At 54.1% G+C, this 16243-nt stretch overlaps 2 protein-coding genes across 2 annotated transcripts; both read left to right on the forward strand.

Annotated features, from left to right (window-relative positions):
* Positions 1–569: 569 nt before the first annotated feature.
* GRWD1 (glutamate rich WD repeat containing 1) lies at positions 570–5890 on the forward strand. Its single transcript, XM_010991702.3, has 7 exons — positions 570–833; positions 1038–1155; positions 1303–1468; positions 3273–3486; positions 3618–3760; positions 3920–4117; positions 5241–5890. Exons 1-7 carry the CDS (start codon positions 647–649, stop codon positions 5556–5558), a joined length of 1344 nt encoding a protein of 447 aa, XP_010990004.1. The 5' UTR covers positions 570–646; the 3' UTR covers positions 5559–5890.
* A 149-nt stretch (positions 5891–6039) lies between these two features.
* Positions 6040–15880, forward strand: KCNJ14 (potassium inwardly rectifying channel subfamily J member 14). The gene is made up of 2 exons (XM_010991703.3): positions 6040–12238; positions 13998–15880. Exons 1-2 carry the CDS (start codon positions 11531–11533, stop codon positions 14595–14597), a joined length of 1308 nt encoding a protein of 435 aa, XP_010990005.1. The 5' UTR covers positions 6040–11530; the 3' UTR covers positions 14598–15880.
* The last annotated feature ends 363 nt before the right edge of the window (positions 15881–16243 follow it).

The following is a 16243-nucleotide window of genomic DNA, read 5'->3' on the forward strand; positions in this document are numbered from 1 at the left end:
CGGAAGCACTTATAATAGCTGCCCCCAGAGTGTGGACTTTCTGATTAAGTGCTTGCTGACCTTAGCTGCAGTGTGAACGCCTGGTTAGGCAACTGACTGCCCCTAGAGGGTAGATTCAACCGACTAATTTACATAATATCATCCTGCCTACACTTAAGCATTTTGAAGTAAATTAAAGCCTTCATAACAAGGAGGGGAGAAGAAACAGGCTTTATGGGTCCTCGGGGAGCAGAAACCCAGTCTCCTAGCCAGTAAAAGCTCTTATTTGCATACACGAATAATTAAGTGGAAAGAAAGCACTGGGAGTCAAAGGTGGAAGATGGAGTCGGGGCTTGGAACGCCTCCAGTTGATGGAGCGAACAGGAGTCCTGCAGAACTACAACTCCCAGGAGGCCTTGCCGCTGCTCTGCGGAAGAGCGCCCCAAAGTCATGGGGAGGGTGTACTTGCTGCGGAACCGCAGGCTTCGATAGCCAGGCCAGGACGCTGTTACCTTAGTTTTCCTTCACCCTCCTCCCCGTCGCCCTCTCTAATTGGTGAACCAGGAAGTTTCCAGGGTAACTGCGCAGTAGGGCGCGTCTCATAAGAAGGCAAGCGCAACCCGGAAATGACGCTCTTACCTCGCGCCGGCGGCGAGAGAGTTCGAAGATGGCGACGCGCAAGGGTCGGCGGCGCACGTGTGAAACCGGGGAACCTATGGAGGCCGAGTCCCACGACGCAGGGTCCGAGGGCAGGGCTCAGGTCTACCTGCCCGGCCGGGGACCGCCGCTGCGGGAAGGAGAGGAGCTGGTCATGGACGAGGAAGCCTACGTGCTGTACCACCGAGCACAGACTGGTAGGGCTGGGCACCCGGACTCCTGGGTCCTGAGGAAGGAGGGAAATGGAATCCTGGGTCCTGAGGGGAGCTGGTTCTGAGCCTTTAACTTAACAGGCTCTCTAAAAGAGAAGACTGGGGACTAAGAGGGTTGACATCACACTCGAGAGGATTGAGATTCCTCTATCCCATCCTAGTTTTCCAACCCCTCCCTCCATTCCCCAGGCTCCCCCTGTCTCAGCTTCGACATAGTCCGAGATAACCTGGGAGACAATCGGACTGAGCTTCCTCTTACACTTTACCTGTGTGCTGGAACCCAAGCGGAGAGCGCCCAAAGCAACAGGTGAGTAAGAACTGAGGCTTTCGCAGGACTAGACGTCTGAGCCTCCAGCTCCTCCTTCCTCGAGACCTAGAAGTTGTGGTTTCCAGCCTCTCTTCCCTTCTGAGGATCCTGGCATCTAGTGCCTCATTCATCCCACACTTCCCCCAGATTGATGGTGCTTCGGATGCATAATCTGCATGGGACGAAGCCTCCACCATCTGAGGGCAGTGATGAAGAGGACGAGGAGGAGGACGATGAAGAGGATGAAGAAGAGAGGAAGCCTCAGCTGGAGCTGGCTATGGTGCCCCATTATGGCGGCATCAACAGAGTTCGGGTAAACACAGCCCGGGGAGCCTGCCCTACATTCTCTGGAGCACAGCCCCACATCCATACCCTTCAGCTTTTAGAAAAGCACCTGGCATATAGTTTTATATATTAGTTTATAAATGTCTTAACTATTATGAGCATTGTCACTAGGTGCTAGATGCCACGGGGATATTTTTTAATGTTATTTTTTCTTTGTAAATGGTGATAGTTACAGAACTTCCCTGGTGGGGCTGATGTGAGGATAAAATGGAGTAACGTACATTTCAATAGCCGAAGTTATTTTAGGTATTTAGGAACAGCACTTGGCTGTAACATGAGATATGTGTTTTCCATTATTGCTCTGGGAGTGTTCTGGGCTGTGGGGTTACTTCTGTGCTTCAGAGTTACTGTCCCTTCTGATCAGGTTGATGTGAGAATTAAAGGCGGTGCTGTACTCGGAGCAGTGTTTGACCTGTACACAGTTCTTGCTCTGAGTTTCCATTAGAGTATTACCATGTTTCAGGACTTGTTCTAGACTCTAGGGATTTCACAGGAAGCAAAAGGTCTCTGGCTGTTTGAAACTCACATGCCAGGTGGGGCGGGAACAAGAAACTTAAGTGTCTGTGTGTATATCAAAAGATACTGAGTGTTGTGGAGAAAATGAAGCAAGGGAAAGGAGTTAGGGTCTTTCAGGGTGGGGTTGCTATGTTCAATAGTGTGGTCCAGGAAGTATTCACCAATAAGGTGCCATTTGAACAGAGACCCACAGGAAATGAGGGAGTGAGGCAAGGATACCTGTGGGAAGAGGTTTGCCAACACGGGAATAACAAGTGCAAAGGCCCTGGGGCGAACTTGGCATGTTGGAGGAGTTTTGAGGGAAGCTGGGGAGAACAGTACTGAATGGATGAGGGGAGAGCAACACAGTTTGGCAGGTGGCCATGGAGAAGACAGATCTTTAGGGCCTTGTAGGCTATTACAAAGACTAGGCTTTTGCTTGGGGTGGAAGTGGGAGCTGTTGGAGGGTTAAAAGCAGAAGACAGACTGGATCTGACTTGTGTTTTAAAGGGATCCCTGTGACTGCTGTATTGAGAGTAGACCGCAGGGAGGCCAGGGCAGAAGGATGGAGACCTGTGAGCAGGAGGCCAGTACAGGAACGCAGGGAAGGGTGACTTCAGCAGTAGCCTGAGTGACGGCAGCAGAGGTACCGAGAAGGGTTTGGAAGTGGTGCATTCTGAGTGGCCCTAGCATAGATGGTGGGCCTGAGGAAGGAGAGACAAGTCAGGAATGAGTCGCACAGTTTGAGGCTGAAGTGGGGACCTCCAGGGAGAAGTAGGTTGCAGTGGGTGATTAGGAACTTGGATTTGGTCTTGTGCAGTCTGAGTGGTCAGTTCAATGTGAGTCTGGAGTTAAGGAGAGAGGTCAGGGCTGGGGGCTACTGGAATGGGATCTCCTAAGGAGCCAACGTACAGAGGCAGAGAGACCTGAAGACAAGGCCTGCGACCCGGTTACAGAGGGTTAGAGGGTTCCAGAGACCAGGAGTCTGAACACACTTTGGGGGGCTGGTGGAATTACAGCCTTGATTCCCCGGAGTCTGGAAGGAGTTTTGTTCTGCCACAGCCACCATTGTCTCTCCCGCAGGGTGGGGAATTGTCCCACGTGCCAGGCTGGTCTCTTGGGCTGTGATTCTGTTCCTGAAAAGGTTTCTGGGAGTTGTAGTCCAAGCCCGGGGCTGGGAGGGGGGTCTGAGGAGCCGCAGTTCTGATTCTTGGGGATGCTATGGTCACCATACTGAGCCTTCTCTCTCATCCCTCCCCTCCCCCCCCTCCCTGTAGGTGTCATGGCTGGGTGAGGAGCCTGTGGCCGGGGTCTGGTCAGAGAAGGGCCAGGTGGAGGTGTTTGCACTGCGGCGGCTTCTGCAGGTGGTGGATGACCCCCAGGCCATGGCGACTTTCCTCCGGGATGAGCAGGCCCGCGTGAAGCCCATCTTTGCCTTCTCTGGCCACATGGGCGAGGGCTTTGCCCTCGACTGGTCCCCTCGAGTTCCCGGTGAGTCCCTGGGGTGTGCAGTTGGTCCTGGGTGGTGGGAGGGAGCTGGGTTTACAGCAGGGGTGGGTGCTAAGACAGGAGTGAGCTGTTGGCCAGGTGGACAAGGCGGGGTTCCTGCCTCTCTTCCCCAGGGCGCCTGCTGACAGGTGACTGTCAGAAGAACATCCACCTCTGGACGCCTACAGACGGTGGCTCCTGGCACGTGGACCAGCGACCATTTGTGGGCCACACGCGCTCCGTGGAGGACCTGCAGTGGTCCCCGACCGAGGACACAGTGAGGGAGGGCTGGGGGTCTGGACTCGAGCATCTTGGGGGAGGAGGGGCTGGGGTCAGGTCCTGATGAGGGGGTCTCTAAAAGAGAGGGCAGCCCACCACTAGTCCCGGGTTTTCAGGGTGGGGTACACCAGGGTCACTCAGAGCCCGCCTTGTCCAGGTGTTTGCCTCCTGCTCAGCTGATGCCTCCATTCGCATCTGGGACATTCGGGCAGCACCCAGCAAGGCCTGCATGCTCACCACCGCCACTGCCCACGACGGGGACGCCAATGTCATCAGCTGGAGCCGCCGGGAGCCCTTCCTGCTCAGCGGTGGGGATGACGGAGCCCTCAAGGTCTGGGACCTGCGGCAGTTCAAGGTATTGTCCCCGCTGGACACCTGGGAGGGAGAAGCACCTGCCCCCAGCAGCCACTAGGATTCCTGGGGTTTCCCTCCTTAGGTGGTTCATACACCAGAGCTGGGAAGTCCCTTTGATTAGGGGCCCAACCCCTTCGGGGTCCAGATGAGGAAAGAGGCTGAGCGAGCAAGAGGAAGGCTTGGGGCTGGCATGGGCTCGCCCACTCTGCCAGCTGGAGAACTGACAAGGGAAGGAAGGGGCCGGGCGGCGGCAGAGAGTACAACTCTCATCTGCCCGTTGGGGAGCGGTGCTGCCAGCCGTAGTGCTGCCCAGGGGCGCCAGGGCTTCAGGAGATTGCAGTTTTTCTTTCAGTGGATGTTACAGTATCAGCTGAGAATCAGGGCCCAGCTCACTCATTTTGGGCGAGGACACTGAGGCACAGAAAGGACAGGAGCAGATATGTTACCACCCAGCTGAGAGCTGACTTTGTAGAGCTGGGGGGTGCTCTGGGCAGGAGAAATTGTAGCTTCTGGCATTGCTCCCCATCTCCCCCGAGACAAAGCCATAACGTCATGCACCTCTGTGCCTTTCTGGGATGATCTTTTTTCTCCCTCCAACGTAATGAGTTCTATAGAAGTAGCCCTGGGGAAGCTTCCAGCAATGCACCAAGGCAGGGGCATGGCCAGGTCACGTGGCCAAGTTGCTTGGCCACTGGAACTTTGGAACCATTTCTCCAAATTAGACTCTGATCTCCACCCACAGGCTTTGCTGTAAAAGTGCTGTTCTTTGCATCAGCTCTCTCTGGAGCCCAGGGGCCATGCTTCTGCCTGCTTTAAGGCCTTTACAAGGGGAACTACACCTTCCTTTTAAAGGAAAGGAAACTGAGGCACAACCTGGAGGAGCAAGGGTGGGGATTTGGGGACCTGGAGCTGGGAGGGGCTTCTTTGCAGGTGAGACCACAACTCCCAGCAGCCTCTGGGACATCACACCTTTATGACCAGCTGCACTCTGCCCTCTGTCCCTTTCAGAGACTCTGGGTCTGTGGGGGCTTAAGGAGTGGCTCCTTGGTTGAACCCTAAAGCTGGAGGGCTGGGGGGGCTCTACCAGAAGGGGCTCAGAGGCCCTGACTCCCATTTTCCCATAGTCTGGCTCCCCGGTGGCCACCTTCAAGCAGCACGTGGCCCCCGTGACCTCTGTCGAGTGGCACCCCCAGGACAGTGGGGTCTTTGCGGCCTCGGGCGCAGACAACCAGATCACGCAGTGGGACCTGGCAGTGGAGCGGGACCCCGAGGCGGGCGACACGGAGACTGACGCCGGGCTGGCGGACCTGCCGCAGCAGCTGCTGTTCGTGCACCAGGGCGAAACAGACCTGAAGGAGCTGCACTGGCACCCGCAGTGCCCAGGGGTGCTGGTCAGCACTGCGCTCTCGGGCTTCACCGTCTTCCGCACCATCAGTGTCTGAGGCTGGCCCAGCGTTGTACGGCCTGGCCTTCCACTTGGGAACTGGAGCTGAAGTTCATTCCCCTGAAAGGGACTCATTCAGACCTGTTGGCCCGCCCCTTCCTGCGAGGACGCAGTCTGGCCCTTTGGCCGCCATGATGGACTCTGCCTGACTTAGTTTTCTTTGAAAGGACTTGGTTTGGTCTGGTGGCCCCTCTTGCCAAAGGATGTGGTTTGACCCATGGCTCTCAAAAGCTAGGACTTGGTTTGCTCCAAGGATTCCTCCAACCAAAGGCCTTGGTTTGAGCTGTGCCTTATAAAACCCCTGGGTTTGGCTCCAGTGACCACCTGTCAGAGACTCTGTTGGCTTTTTTCCCTGGTGGGGCCGGGTTGTTGTGGATATTTTGTCTTGACCCTTTGACCTCTCTGCCACTGGTTCCCCCCAGGGAACTTGAGAGCTTTACAGTGGCTAGACCAGATTTGAGGGGTGGCTTCCTCCAGCCGAACTGGGTTTGCCCCCTCCTGCAGCTGGCTTTTGGCCAGGACTTCCCGAGGAGAGGCTGCGTGGGGCTTTCCCTCCCAAAAGCAGGCGGTGCGCGGGGAGGAAGGTCAGGGGCTGCTGAGAGGCCGTAAAGGACCAGCACGAGGCCTGAAGTGTGTGAGACTCATCCTTCTGCCACTGCTGCCCTATGAGGGGAGGGGAGAGGGAGGCAGGACCCGGCACCCGGCTGTCCCTAGGCCATTGGGTCCCCGCCCTGTGCCGTCCATCCCACACCCCATTGGGTGCTATCTGGCTCTGCCGTCCCTAAATTTTATTCTATCTGGAAATCACCCCAGGTCTCTGGAGGGGTATCTCACTTGTTCCCCCAAACTTTGTAAGACTTCATCTCGGGGGAACCAGGGAGCCCTGTCTCTCTTGTCTTCCCACCACTGTTCTCATTATCACTCTCTCACCATTTCTTTGTTCCCTCATCTGTGTCCCCATCTTCCTGTGTCTCCTGGCCCCCAGGCTCTGTCTTCCTCCCCCTCCCGTGTCTCCTCTGCCACAGTCTCCAGCCTGCTTGGGCCACGGCCCAGGCGCCCTGCCTGGCCGTCCTCCCTGGCTCCCCCTCTGCGGCTCTGAGCTGGCCCCACCTCCTGCCCCCCCCTTGGGCCAGGCCTCTGATCCGCCTGTGGACACCGAGGTCTATTGCCTGGCACAAGGCCCCTGGGGCCGAGGACAGACCGCAGCGCCTCAGCACCCCCAGAGGCAGCCCCTCAGCCTGAGCAGAGGAGCCCCCGGCAGCAGGCATGGGGGTGGGCTGCCCCACCAGGTAAGTACTCCACGCAGAGCCCCCAGGCCAGGGTCCCCTCCCGCCTCCTTGCCTGCCATCTTCCTTTCTGGGGCATCTGCCCCAACACCCCCACCCCATCCTCACTGTTCCCCCCTCAGAGGGTTCTATCTCACCCTCAGTGACAGATCCCAGCCCCAGAATAATCCCCCCCCCAGGTCTGGTGCCCCCAACTCTGAGCTCATCTCCATTTTCTGCCCTTTTTCACTCCACCCCTCCATGCTCCTTCATCTTGTCCCACCTCTGTCTCCCATCTGCCTGTCTTCATGGCTCCTGTCTTTCCAGTTCCTAAGATCATCTCCACTTCTCTTGGCCCAGCTGCTCCTGGTCTTCCTGTTTCTTTTCTGTCCCCTCTGGGTTCCCGAGACACCCATGGGGTCTCCGTCTCCCCCTCTTTCTCAGGCTGCCTCACTCCACCTGCCCTCTGCTGCCATCTCTGAGCCTCTGTACTCTTGTTTTCCTTCAGCCTCCACCCCTACCTCCCTTCCTGTCAATCTCTGCCCTCCAACCTGTTGCCCAGACCCCACTGGTGAGTTGGGGGTCGTGGGGGGACCAGCCAGGGTCTCAGGGAGAGTGGGAAAGTGCTGTGAGGGGGTGGGGCGGGGCTTCTTGGCCCCAGATTAAACAGTGACTTTGACACGAAGTTGATGCACCTTAAGCCCTGCGCCGCCTTAATATGGAAACATTAAGCTGCTCTCCCAGGTCAGGGGGAGGCGGGGGAGGGGGAGGACTTCAGGCACTGGATCCTCTTCCCTCGTGTCCTGCCGTGGCTGCTGGGAGGTGTGTGCCCTGCGAGCTGGGCCATGTTGGACTCAGACGGGACCCCCTAGAGGTGAAGGCCCCTGTCCACTTTCGGAAATGGACGAGGTCACGTCTGCCTCACAGGGCTGAGGGGCCCCAGGAGGATTTAGGAAAGCGGAGTCCTGGGTTGGAAAGTCTGAGGACCCAAACCGGCACCTCCATCCCCAGTACTCTGCTGGTCTGGCCAGTTCTCTGAGCCACTCCCCCACCTGTGAATCGGGGCGATGACCTTGACCTCCCAGCATCCTGAGCAGCCAAGGTGAGCAGCGGGGTCTGATGGAGCCCAGCAGGCAGTCTGTGGGCATCTGGTGAGCTCTGCATTGTAGGTGCTTGGGAAACCTGAGCAGGCAATTCGGTTGCCTGTAGTCCACTCTGCCACTCAGGCTTTGGCACCGAGAAGGCTGAGTGGGAGTCCAGGGTTTGCCGCTCCTTGGCTAAGGGACCGGGGACAAGAGATGGACCTCAGCTCTTCAGTTGGCTTTACTGTGAGAAGCCAAGTTGCGACATGCAAACGTTGTGGTCAGAGATGGGTGGGTGGGTGTAAGGGCCCCAACCCCCTGCCCCTACTCTGTCACCTGGTGGTCCCTGAGGGGTGCTAGTGCACAGTGGGGACTTCTGGGCAGGAAGGGGCTATAAATGGAGAGGTCAGAGCCTGGATTCTGACCTCAGACCTGCCCCCTTCAATGACCAGCCTCAGTTTCCCCTTTTTAAAGAACAATCTCTAATGCCCAGAGTAGCTGAGGATGAAAAGAAGAGAGTTGGGGCACATCATGGATGCTAAACACAGCCAGGCCCCGTCCTCTCTGACCTGAGCCTCAGCTTTGACTCTCTAGAATGGGCCTAATAAGCACCCATGTGGTGGGGCTGTCTGGGTTCAGGTGCAGACCTCTGAGCAGGGGTCAGGGGAGGGGGAGGGTACCAGTTGGTGTTGAACTTGACATCACCTAACAGCCCTCTCCTTGGAGTGAGTGCCCCCAGCCCTGCCAAGAAGCCAATAATCTCCAGAGCCTGGTCCAGGGGGCCCATTGTACATAGGTGCTTGATAAATACTGACAGAACTGATATGCAAAATGTTGGGAGGGTGGTCCTTGTTTTTTTTTTTTAACGGAGGTATTGGGGATTGAACCCAGGACTTTGTGGATGCTAAGTACCCACTCTACCACTGAGCTATACCCACCTCCCCATATGCAAAATATTTAACCCCCTACCCCAGACAGGTCCTGGAAGTCCCCGCCTCACAGTGCCAGATGTTAACCCTGCAGCTGCTGGAGGACAATGAGGTCTGCAGGTCCATGCCTAGTCCCTTCCCTCCTCCTCTCCTCCCCACCACTCTGCCCAGGGTTCAGCTGCTTAAGATTCCCTCCATTTCTCAGATGAGGGAACTGAGACTCAGGAAGGGATGTGACTTGCCACCAGTCACACAGCTAGTTAAGTGCCTGAGCTGGGATTCAAACTTGAACAGCCTGATGCAAAAGCCTGAGGTCTTAGATCGCTGCTCCTTTCAAGGTTGTTTTTTTTTTAATCCCCATTCCACAGATGAGCAAACTGAAGAGGAAGCCAGTGGTCCCAGGGCACACAGTGGGTCAGCAACTGACCGAGGACTGGGTCCTGGGTCTCTATGTCTGGAAGACCTTCCTGACCTTGGAGAAGTCCAGTTTCCCCATTTTACAGCTGAGGAAACTGAGGCTCAGGAAGGCTGGCCCAAGATCTGAGGGTCAGGGCTAAGCCTGGGTCTTCCTGGAGGCTTTTTTTTGGGGGGGGGGGGTTGTAACAGCTTCATTAAAATATAATTCACAGACCCTAGACTTCATAGAGGAAAATGTACAATTCAGTCTTTTTTAGTATAATCAGAGTTATACCACTATCACCATATTCAACTTTAGGACATTTTCATCCCCTCAATAAGAAACCCCATTCCGCTGGCTGTCACTCCCCAAGCCCCCATCTCCCCATCCTCCCCACAACTAGTCTACTTTCTCAATTTATAGATTTGCCCATTCTGGATATTTTATATAAATGAAATTATACAGTACATGGTCTTTTGTGATTGGCTTTCACTTAGCATGATGTTTTCAAGTTTCATCCATGTTGTAGCACCTATCACTTCATTTTTTAAAAATTGCTGGGTAGTATTCCATTGTGTGGCTCTACCACATTATATTATCCATTCATCGGCTAATGGATATTTGGGTTGTTTCCATCATTTTTTGGCTATTGTGAATAATGCTATGATCATCTGTATACCGCGTTTGTGTAGACACTTGTTTTTATTTCTCTTGGGTAGATACCTGGGAGTGGAATTGCTGGGTTATCTGGTAACTCTATGTTTAACCACTTAAGGGACTGTTAGACTGTTTTCCACACCAGCTGTACAAGTTTACATCCACCAGTAGCGTGGGAGGGTGCCAGTTTTTCCACATCCTTGTTAATGCTTTTTGGGTTTTTTGTTTTTTCTAATTTTTATAGCTATCCTAAGTGGGTATGAAGTAGTGTCTCATTGTGGTTTTGATTTGCATGTCCCCGCTGGCACATGATGTCAATTATCTTTTCACGTGTTCAGTGACTGTATAGTTGACCCCTGAATGGCACGGAAATTAGGAGTGCCCACCCTCTGCACAGTCAAAAATCTTAGTATAACCCTAGAGTTGGTCCTCTGTATCTGTGGTTCTGAATCCAAGGATTCAACCAACCAGGGACTATGTCATACTACAGTAGTATTTATTGAAGAAAAAAAAATTGCATATGAGTGGACCCATGATGTTTAAACTCAGGTTCAAGGGTCAAATGTATATCTTTTTAGAAGAAATGTCTATTCAGATCCTTTGCCCATTTTAAAATTTGGTGGGTTTTTTTGGTTTGTTGTTGTTGTTGTTATAAGGGCTCTCTGTTTTAGAAAGTTTCTTAGATATAATTTGCAACTACTGTTTCCCATTAGTGAGCTGTCTTTTCACTTTCCTGTTAGTGTCCTTTGAAGCACAAGACTTTTTTTTTTAATAAATTATTTTTTAAGCTTTTTTTTGGGGGGGGGAGGTCATTAAGTTTGTTTTTTAGTGGAGGTACTGCGGTTCAAACCCAGGACCCTGTGCATGCCAAGCATGCACTCTACAGCTGAGCTATACCCTCCTGCCTTTTTAAATTTTTTTTTTTAATGAAGGTACTGGGGATTGAACCCAGGACCTCGTGTATGCTAAGCATGCACTCTACCACTAACCTATTTCCATCCCCCAAGAGGTTTTCATTTTGACAAAGTTTAAGTTACCTTTTTTCCCACCTTTTGTTTCTTGTACTTTCTGAGCTTTTGAACCACAGGTGACCTCAGAGCCTGGGCTCATCTCTGCGCTGCCTCCACGCTGAGCAGTAGTTACCATTAGTCTTTATGAGCATAGACTCTGGAGCTGGATGCTAGCACTCAAATCCCAGCTTATTGAGCCGTGACCTTGGGCAAGTTAAATAAACGTTCTGTACTTGGGTTTCCTCATCTGTAAAATGGGGATAATGATGCCTACATTGCTGTGAGGCTCAAATATGTAAATTCACATAAAGTGCACTGTATAAATGTCTGCTCTAATTACTGTAGTGCCTGCTGTAACCCAGTATTGTTACGGCTGTAGTTTTGTTGCTGTCATTGCTACAGGTAACTCCTACAGTATCATCATCATTGTTGTTGATGCTGTACTGTTCTGATTTTTCCATCCATTTGCCAGATGAAGCCACTAAGGCCCAGGGAGCATGCCTGGCCAATAAGCCCACCCATTCTTAGCACCCTAGACTTGGTGGCATCCCTGGCATGCGCATTTCTTGTTCCCGCAGGTTCGGGGCGCCCGCCCCCCGCTAGGCCAAGTGGAGGGGGTGTCCCCACCCAATGGGCCTAGCCAGGGCCCTGCGCCGCCTGAGCGGCGCCCTGGAGTCGGGGGACGACCGGGCGGGCGATGAGGAGGAAGCCGGACCGGGGCTGTGCCGCAACGGGTGGGCGCCCGCGCCGTCGCTGGTGGGGCGGCGCCGCGGGCGCTTCGTCAAGAAGGACGGGCACTGCAACGTGCGCTTCGTGAACCTGGGCGGCCAGGGCGCGCGCTACCTGAGCGACCTGTTCACCACGTGCGTGGACGTGCGCTGGCGCTGGATGTGCCTGCTCTTCTCCTGCTCCTTCCTCGCCTCCTGGCTGCTCTTTGGCTTGGCCTTCTGGCTCATCGCCTCCCTGCACGGCGACCTGGCCGCCCCGCCGCCGCCCGCGCCCTGCTTCTCGCAGGTGGCCAGCTTCCTGGCTGCCTTCCTGTTCGCGCTGGAGACGCAGACGTCCATCGGCTATGGCGTGCGCAGCGTCACCGAGGAGTGCCCGGCCGCCGTGGCCGCCGTGGTGCTGCAGTGCATCGCCGGCTGCGTGCTGGACGCCTTCGTCGTGGGCGCCGTCATGGCCAAGATGGCCAAACCCAAGAAGCGCAACGAGACGCTGGTCTTCAGCGAGAACGCCGTCGTGGCGCTGCGCGACCGCCGCCTCTGCCTGATGTGGCGCGTCGGCAACCTCCGCCGCAGCCACCTTGTCGAGGCCCACGTGCGGGCCCAGCTTCTGCAGGTGCGGGGCCACCCAGTCGCGGAAGGCCACGCCCCCCGGAGGGCGGGCGGGGCCCCTTCCAGGGGTTCGGGAGCCCCGGAAGATGGTGGGAATTGTAGGTCTAAAGGGCAGGTGTGCGTCGAGCCTGGAGGGGACCTGGACTACAATTCCCAGCAGTCTCTTGGGCAGAGACCCTCCCGCCCTCCTTGAGGGCTGAGGATGGTTCCCGGAGCCGTCCTAGGAGATGTAAACCCGAGAGAGAGGTCTCTGATCATTTCTTCCCGGAGGCCTAGATTTGAGACAGATTTTGAGGCAGAAAGAGCTTCCTGGGGCTTGAGGCTGGGCGCCCTATGGAATTGTGGAAACTCCAGACCTGGCCTGTAAAGGATCTGAACTACAATTCCCAGAAGCCTCAGTGGGCAGGGGAAGTGCCCACCTGGGATGGACTGAGGAGGCCTGGTAGTTTTGTGAGTGGTGTAAACCACAGCTCAGCTTTACAATTCCCAGCCGGTACTGTGGTACAGAGAGGGGCCTGTGACTGAGGCCAGGCCCCTTGGGCTTGTGAGAGATGTAGGCCTGAGGATGGGGTACCGCTCACACCTGCAGAGCTATGCAACACGGGGGATTTTCCATGGCCTCTGGGCATGCAGTCCTGCAGCATTTGTGGGAGACTTCATTTCCCACCTCAGTGGCCCAAGACTCTCCCACCAGCCTCCTCCTCAAAGAAGTACAGGACAGGGGTTGGAAAACTCTTGAATTTTAGCTTCTCACCAAAAAAAAACCCAAAACAAACAAAAAACTACAATTCCCATTGGCCCCTGGGGCAGCGGTTCCCTGATGAAGGTACCTTAGTATTTCTAGAATTGTGGTCAAACTGCCCAAATTGTGGGGCAGTGGCTGACCTGACCCAAGTAAAGACACTTAAGAACCCTGGGCTGAGGATGGACTTGGGTGAGAGGAAGGACGGTTGGTGGTGAGAACTACAACTCCCAGCAGCCTCCAGGAGACAGTTGGAAGAGAATAGGTCCCCACAAGCCACTTCTGTGGGTTAAGACACAAGGATTCAGGACCAGGAGGGACATGGTCTCTCCCAGAAGTCTGTGGAGCGCTGACATGGCCTGGGAGGTGGTTATGGAACCGGTGAGTAGGTGGGGTGAAATTGCTAATACCTGGCCTGCGGTTAGGCCCCCACCCTACACAAATGCACAGATGAACAAGGGAATGGAGGTAGCTGGGTTAGGGGTAGGGGGTGGATAGCCCAGGGGCTAGCCTAAGGCATCCAATGGGATGGTGGACCTAGATTGTCATCCTGGTTTATTTTTCTCTGGCCTTATATTGAAAACCATTTTTCTATCCCTCTCCTCCAATTGCTGGTTGGATGTCATTCTTATCTTCTGTTGTCTCTTTAATTCCATCTCTGCCTTGCCGATTTCTGTGGCTCTATGCCAATGTCACTCTGTCGCTCTCTTTTTCTCTCCCCTGTCTTTCTCTTTCTTGGGTTTCTTTCCCCAAACCCTCTCTGAGTCTCTGTCCCTTTCTCTGTATCCCTGGGTCTCTGTCTCTCTTTTCTCTGGGCCTCCATTCTCCTCTCCCTGGACCTCCCCTCCCTCTCTCTGGGTCTCTGTCTTCCTCTCTTTCTGGGTCCATGTACTCATCCCACCTCCACCCCTGTGGGTCTCTGCTTACCTCTGCATTCTCTGTTCCTCCTCTTGCTGTCTCCATCTCCATTTATCTCTGTGCTCCCTGCTGTCTGTCTTTGGCTGTTTGCCTTTTGCTGCAGCCTCGAGTGACCCCGGAGGGTGAGTACATACCGCTGGACCACCAGGATGTGGATGTGGGCTTCGATGGTGGCACTGATCGAATCTTCCTTGTATCTCCAATCACCATCGTGCACGAGATTGACTCCGCCAGTCCTCTCTATGAACTAGGACGGGCTGAGCTGGCCCGAGCTGACTTTGAGCTAGTGGTCATTCTCGAGGGCATGGTTGAGGCCACAGCTATGACCACACAGTGTCGTTCTTCCTACCTCCCTGGTGAGCTGCTCTGGGGCCATCGTTTTGAGCCGGTCCTCTTCCAGCGTGGCTCCCAGTATGAGGTCGACTATCGCCACTTCCATCGCACTTACGAGGTCCCGGGGACACCCGTCTGCAGCGCCAAGGAGCTGGACGAACGGGCAGAGCAGGCTTCCCACAGCCCCAAGTCGGGCTTCCCTGGTTCTCTGGCAGCATTTTGTTATGAGAATGAACTTGCTCTAAGCTGTTGCCAGGAGGAAGATGAGGAAGAGGAGGCCACGGAGGGGGATAGGGCAGAGACAGAAGAAGATGGGGCTGCCAGCCCCCGAGTACTCACACCAACCCTGGCATTGACCTTGCCGCCATGATGCAAGCTGATGTCTCCCTATTTGTACCCCCTTCCCAGAGGTAGCAAGACGGAGAGATTGGGCCCTCTCCTGGGCTGGGGTCAGGTGTTTCCTAAGACCAACAGGCCTGCTGGGTAAATTATTAGCTGGTGATGTTCTGCCATGCCTAGTGGACCTACCATGGATGTACTGGACCTTCATTCCTCTGAGTTCTGTGCTCCCTCCTGGGACCCCTTTGTCAGCCCAGTTCCTGAGTCTCACCAGAGATGAGGGATCCAGAATTCTGGACCACCCAAGAGGCAAGGACTGGCAATTCTAGATTCCTCCATATGGCTGGTTAGGTTTGTTGAGCAGGATCTTGAAACAATGGTATAGACTGCCTCTGGGGGAGGAAGTCTGCGGTGCTCAAGCAACAATGGAGATCAAGAATTTGTTGGTCTGAATTGACCTAAGATTCAAGGAACTGTTGCTTCTCGACTCAGCCAACCATGTAGCAAATCATTGTTTCTAGACTACCTAAGGAGGGAAAGTTATGGAATGCCCCAAGAATTCTTGATTGACCAATGACAAAGAATATTGACTGCAAGTCAAGAGAAGATTTTGTGGGTCCAGAAAACCCCAAAGTTGAGATTCTGTGAATCTAGATTAACCACAGAGGCAAGTACTGGTGAATCTAGAACAGCTTTGACCGGAGAGTTGGACGAATCCAGAAACGAAAGAGAGAGGTTTCTAGAATGCATGAAACAATGGAGAGTCTGTGGGTCTAGAGGGACTAAAGTGGCAGATTTGGGAGTGCTTGATGTAACTTCAGACCACTGGCTATAGGACCGCAAACCAAGGGGCTGTCAGTGCTTCTGAATGATCCACAGGTTTTGTGTCTTTTTTAAGTGCCATTCTAGAAAGTCCAAAAGAATCAGATTGCTCTAGATTGATCACAGAGTCAAGGAAGGAGTGGCGATTCTAGGTGTCTGAGACTTGCTGGTTCCACTTTGCCCAGTGAAGTTCGGGATGCAGTCCGTGAGGATACATGACTTCTTTGTGGTTCTGTAATGCCAAAATAAATCAAGGCTCCAGGGATCGAGAGTTGTCCATTATCAAAACCTGGAAGTTCTAATCAGCTCCTAGAACTTGGCAGTTCGAGGAGGTGGACTCGGAATTTGACAGGCAGCATTGCTGGGCTGGCCTGGGAGGTGAGGGCCCCGCCGAGACCCTGTGGGTAACAGAGTTAGTTATTGGGCAAGGGAAGGGAGAGCCCCAAGGCTGGTGAGTCTACGATGCTCTGGAATCCTCCACCTAGTGATGTGTGTCTGTTTCTTAAAGATGTTATACATATGTGTATTACATATATATAATATAAATAAAGATATCTATCTATTTTTTCCTGTGGTTCCTAGAGAAGGGTTAGAAATGAGCTTGAGCTACGTGGAATGGCATCCTTTACAAAGATCCAGGAAGCTTTGCTCTAAACCCCAAGTCTACCTCAACTGACTATGTGACTTTCAGCAAATCACTCCCCTCTCCTCGCCTCAGTCTTCCCATTTGCAAAAATGGGACATTGGAACTCGAAGTTCTCTAAAAGCCTTTCCACTTGGATGATTCCTCACTTCACTGAGGATGGGATGGAGGTGAGGGTCCTGGAGGTTCCCCAGTTCTCCCTGGTGCTGTAA

The sequence above is a fragment of the Camelus dromedarius genome, chromosome 9 (assembly GCF_036321535.1).
Source record: "Camelus dromedarius isolate mCamDro1 chromosome 9, mCamDro1.pat, whole genome shotgun sequence".
Classification (NCBI taxonomy): Eukaryota; Metazoa; Chordata; class Mammalia; order Artiodactyla; family Camelidae; genus Camelus; species Camelus dromedarius.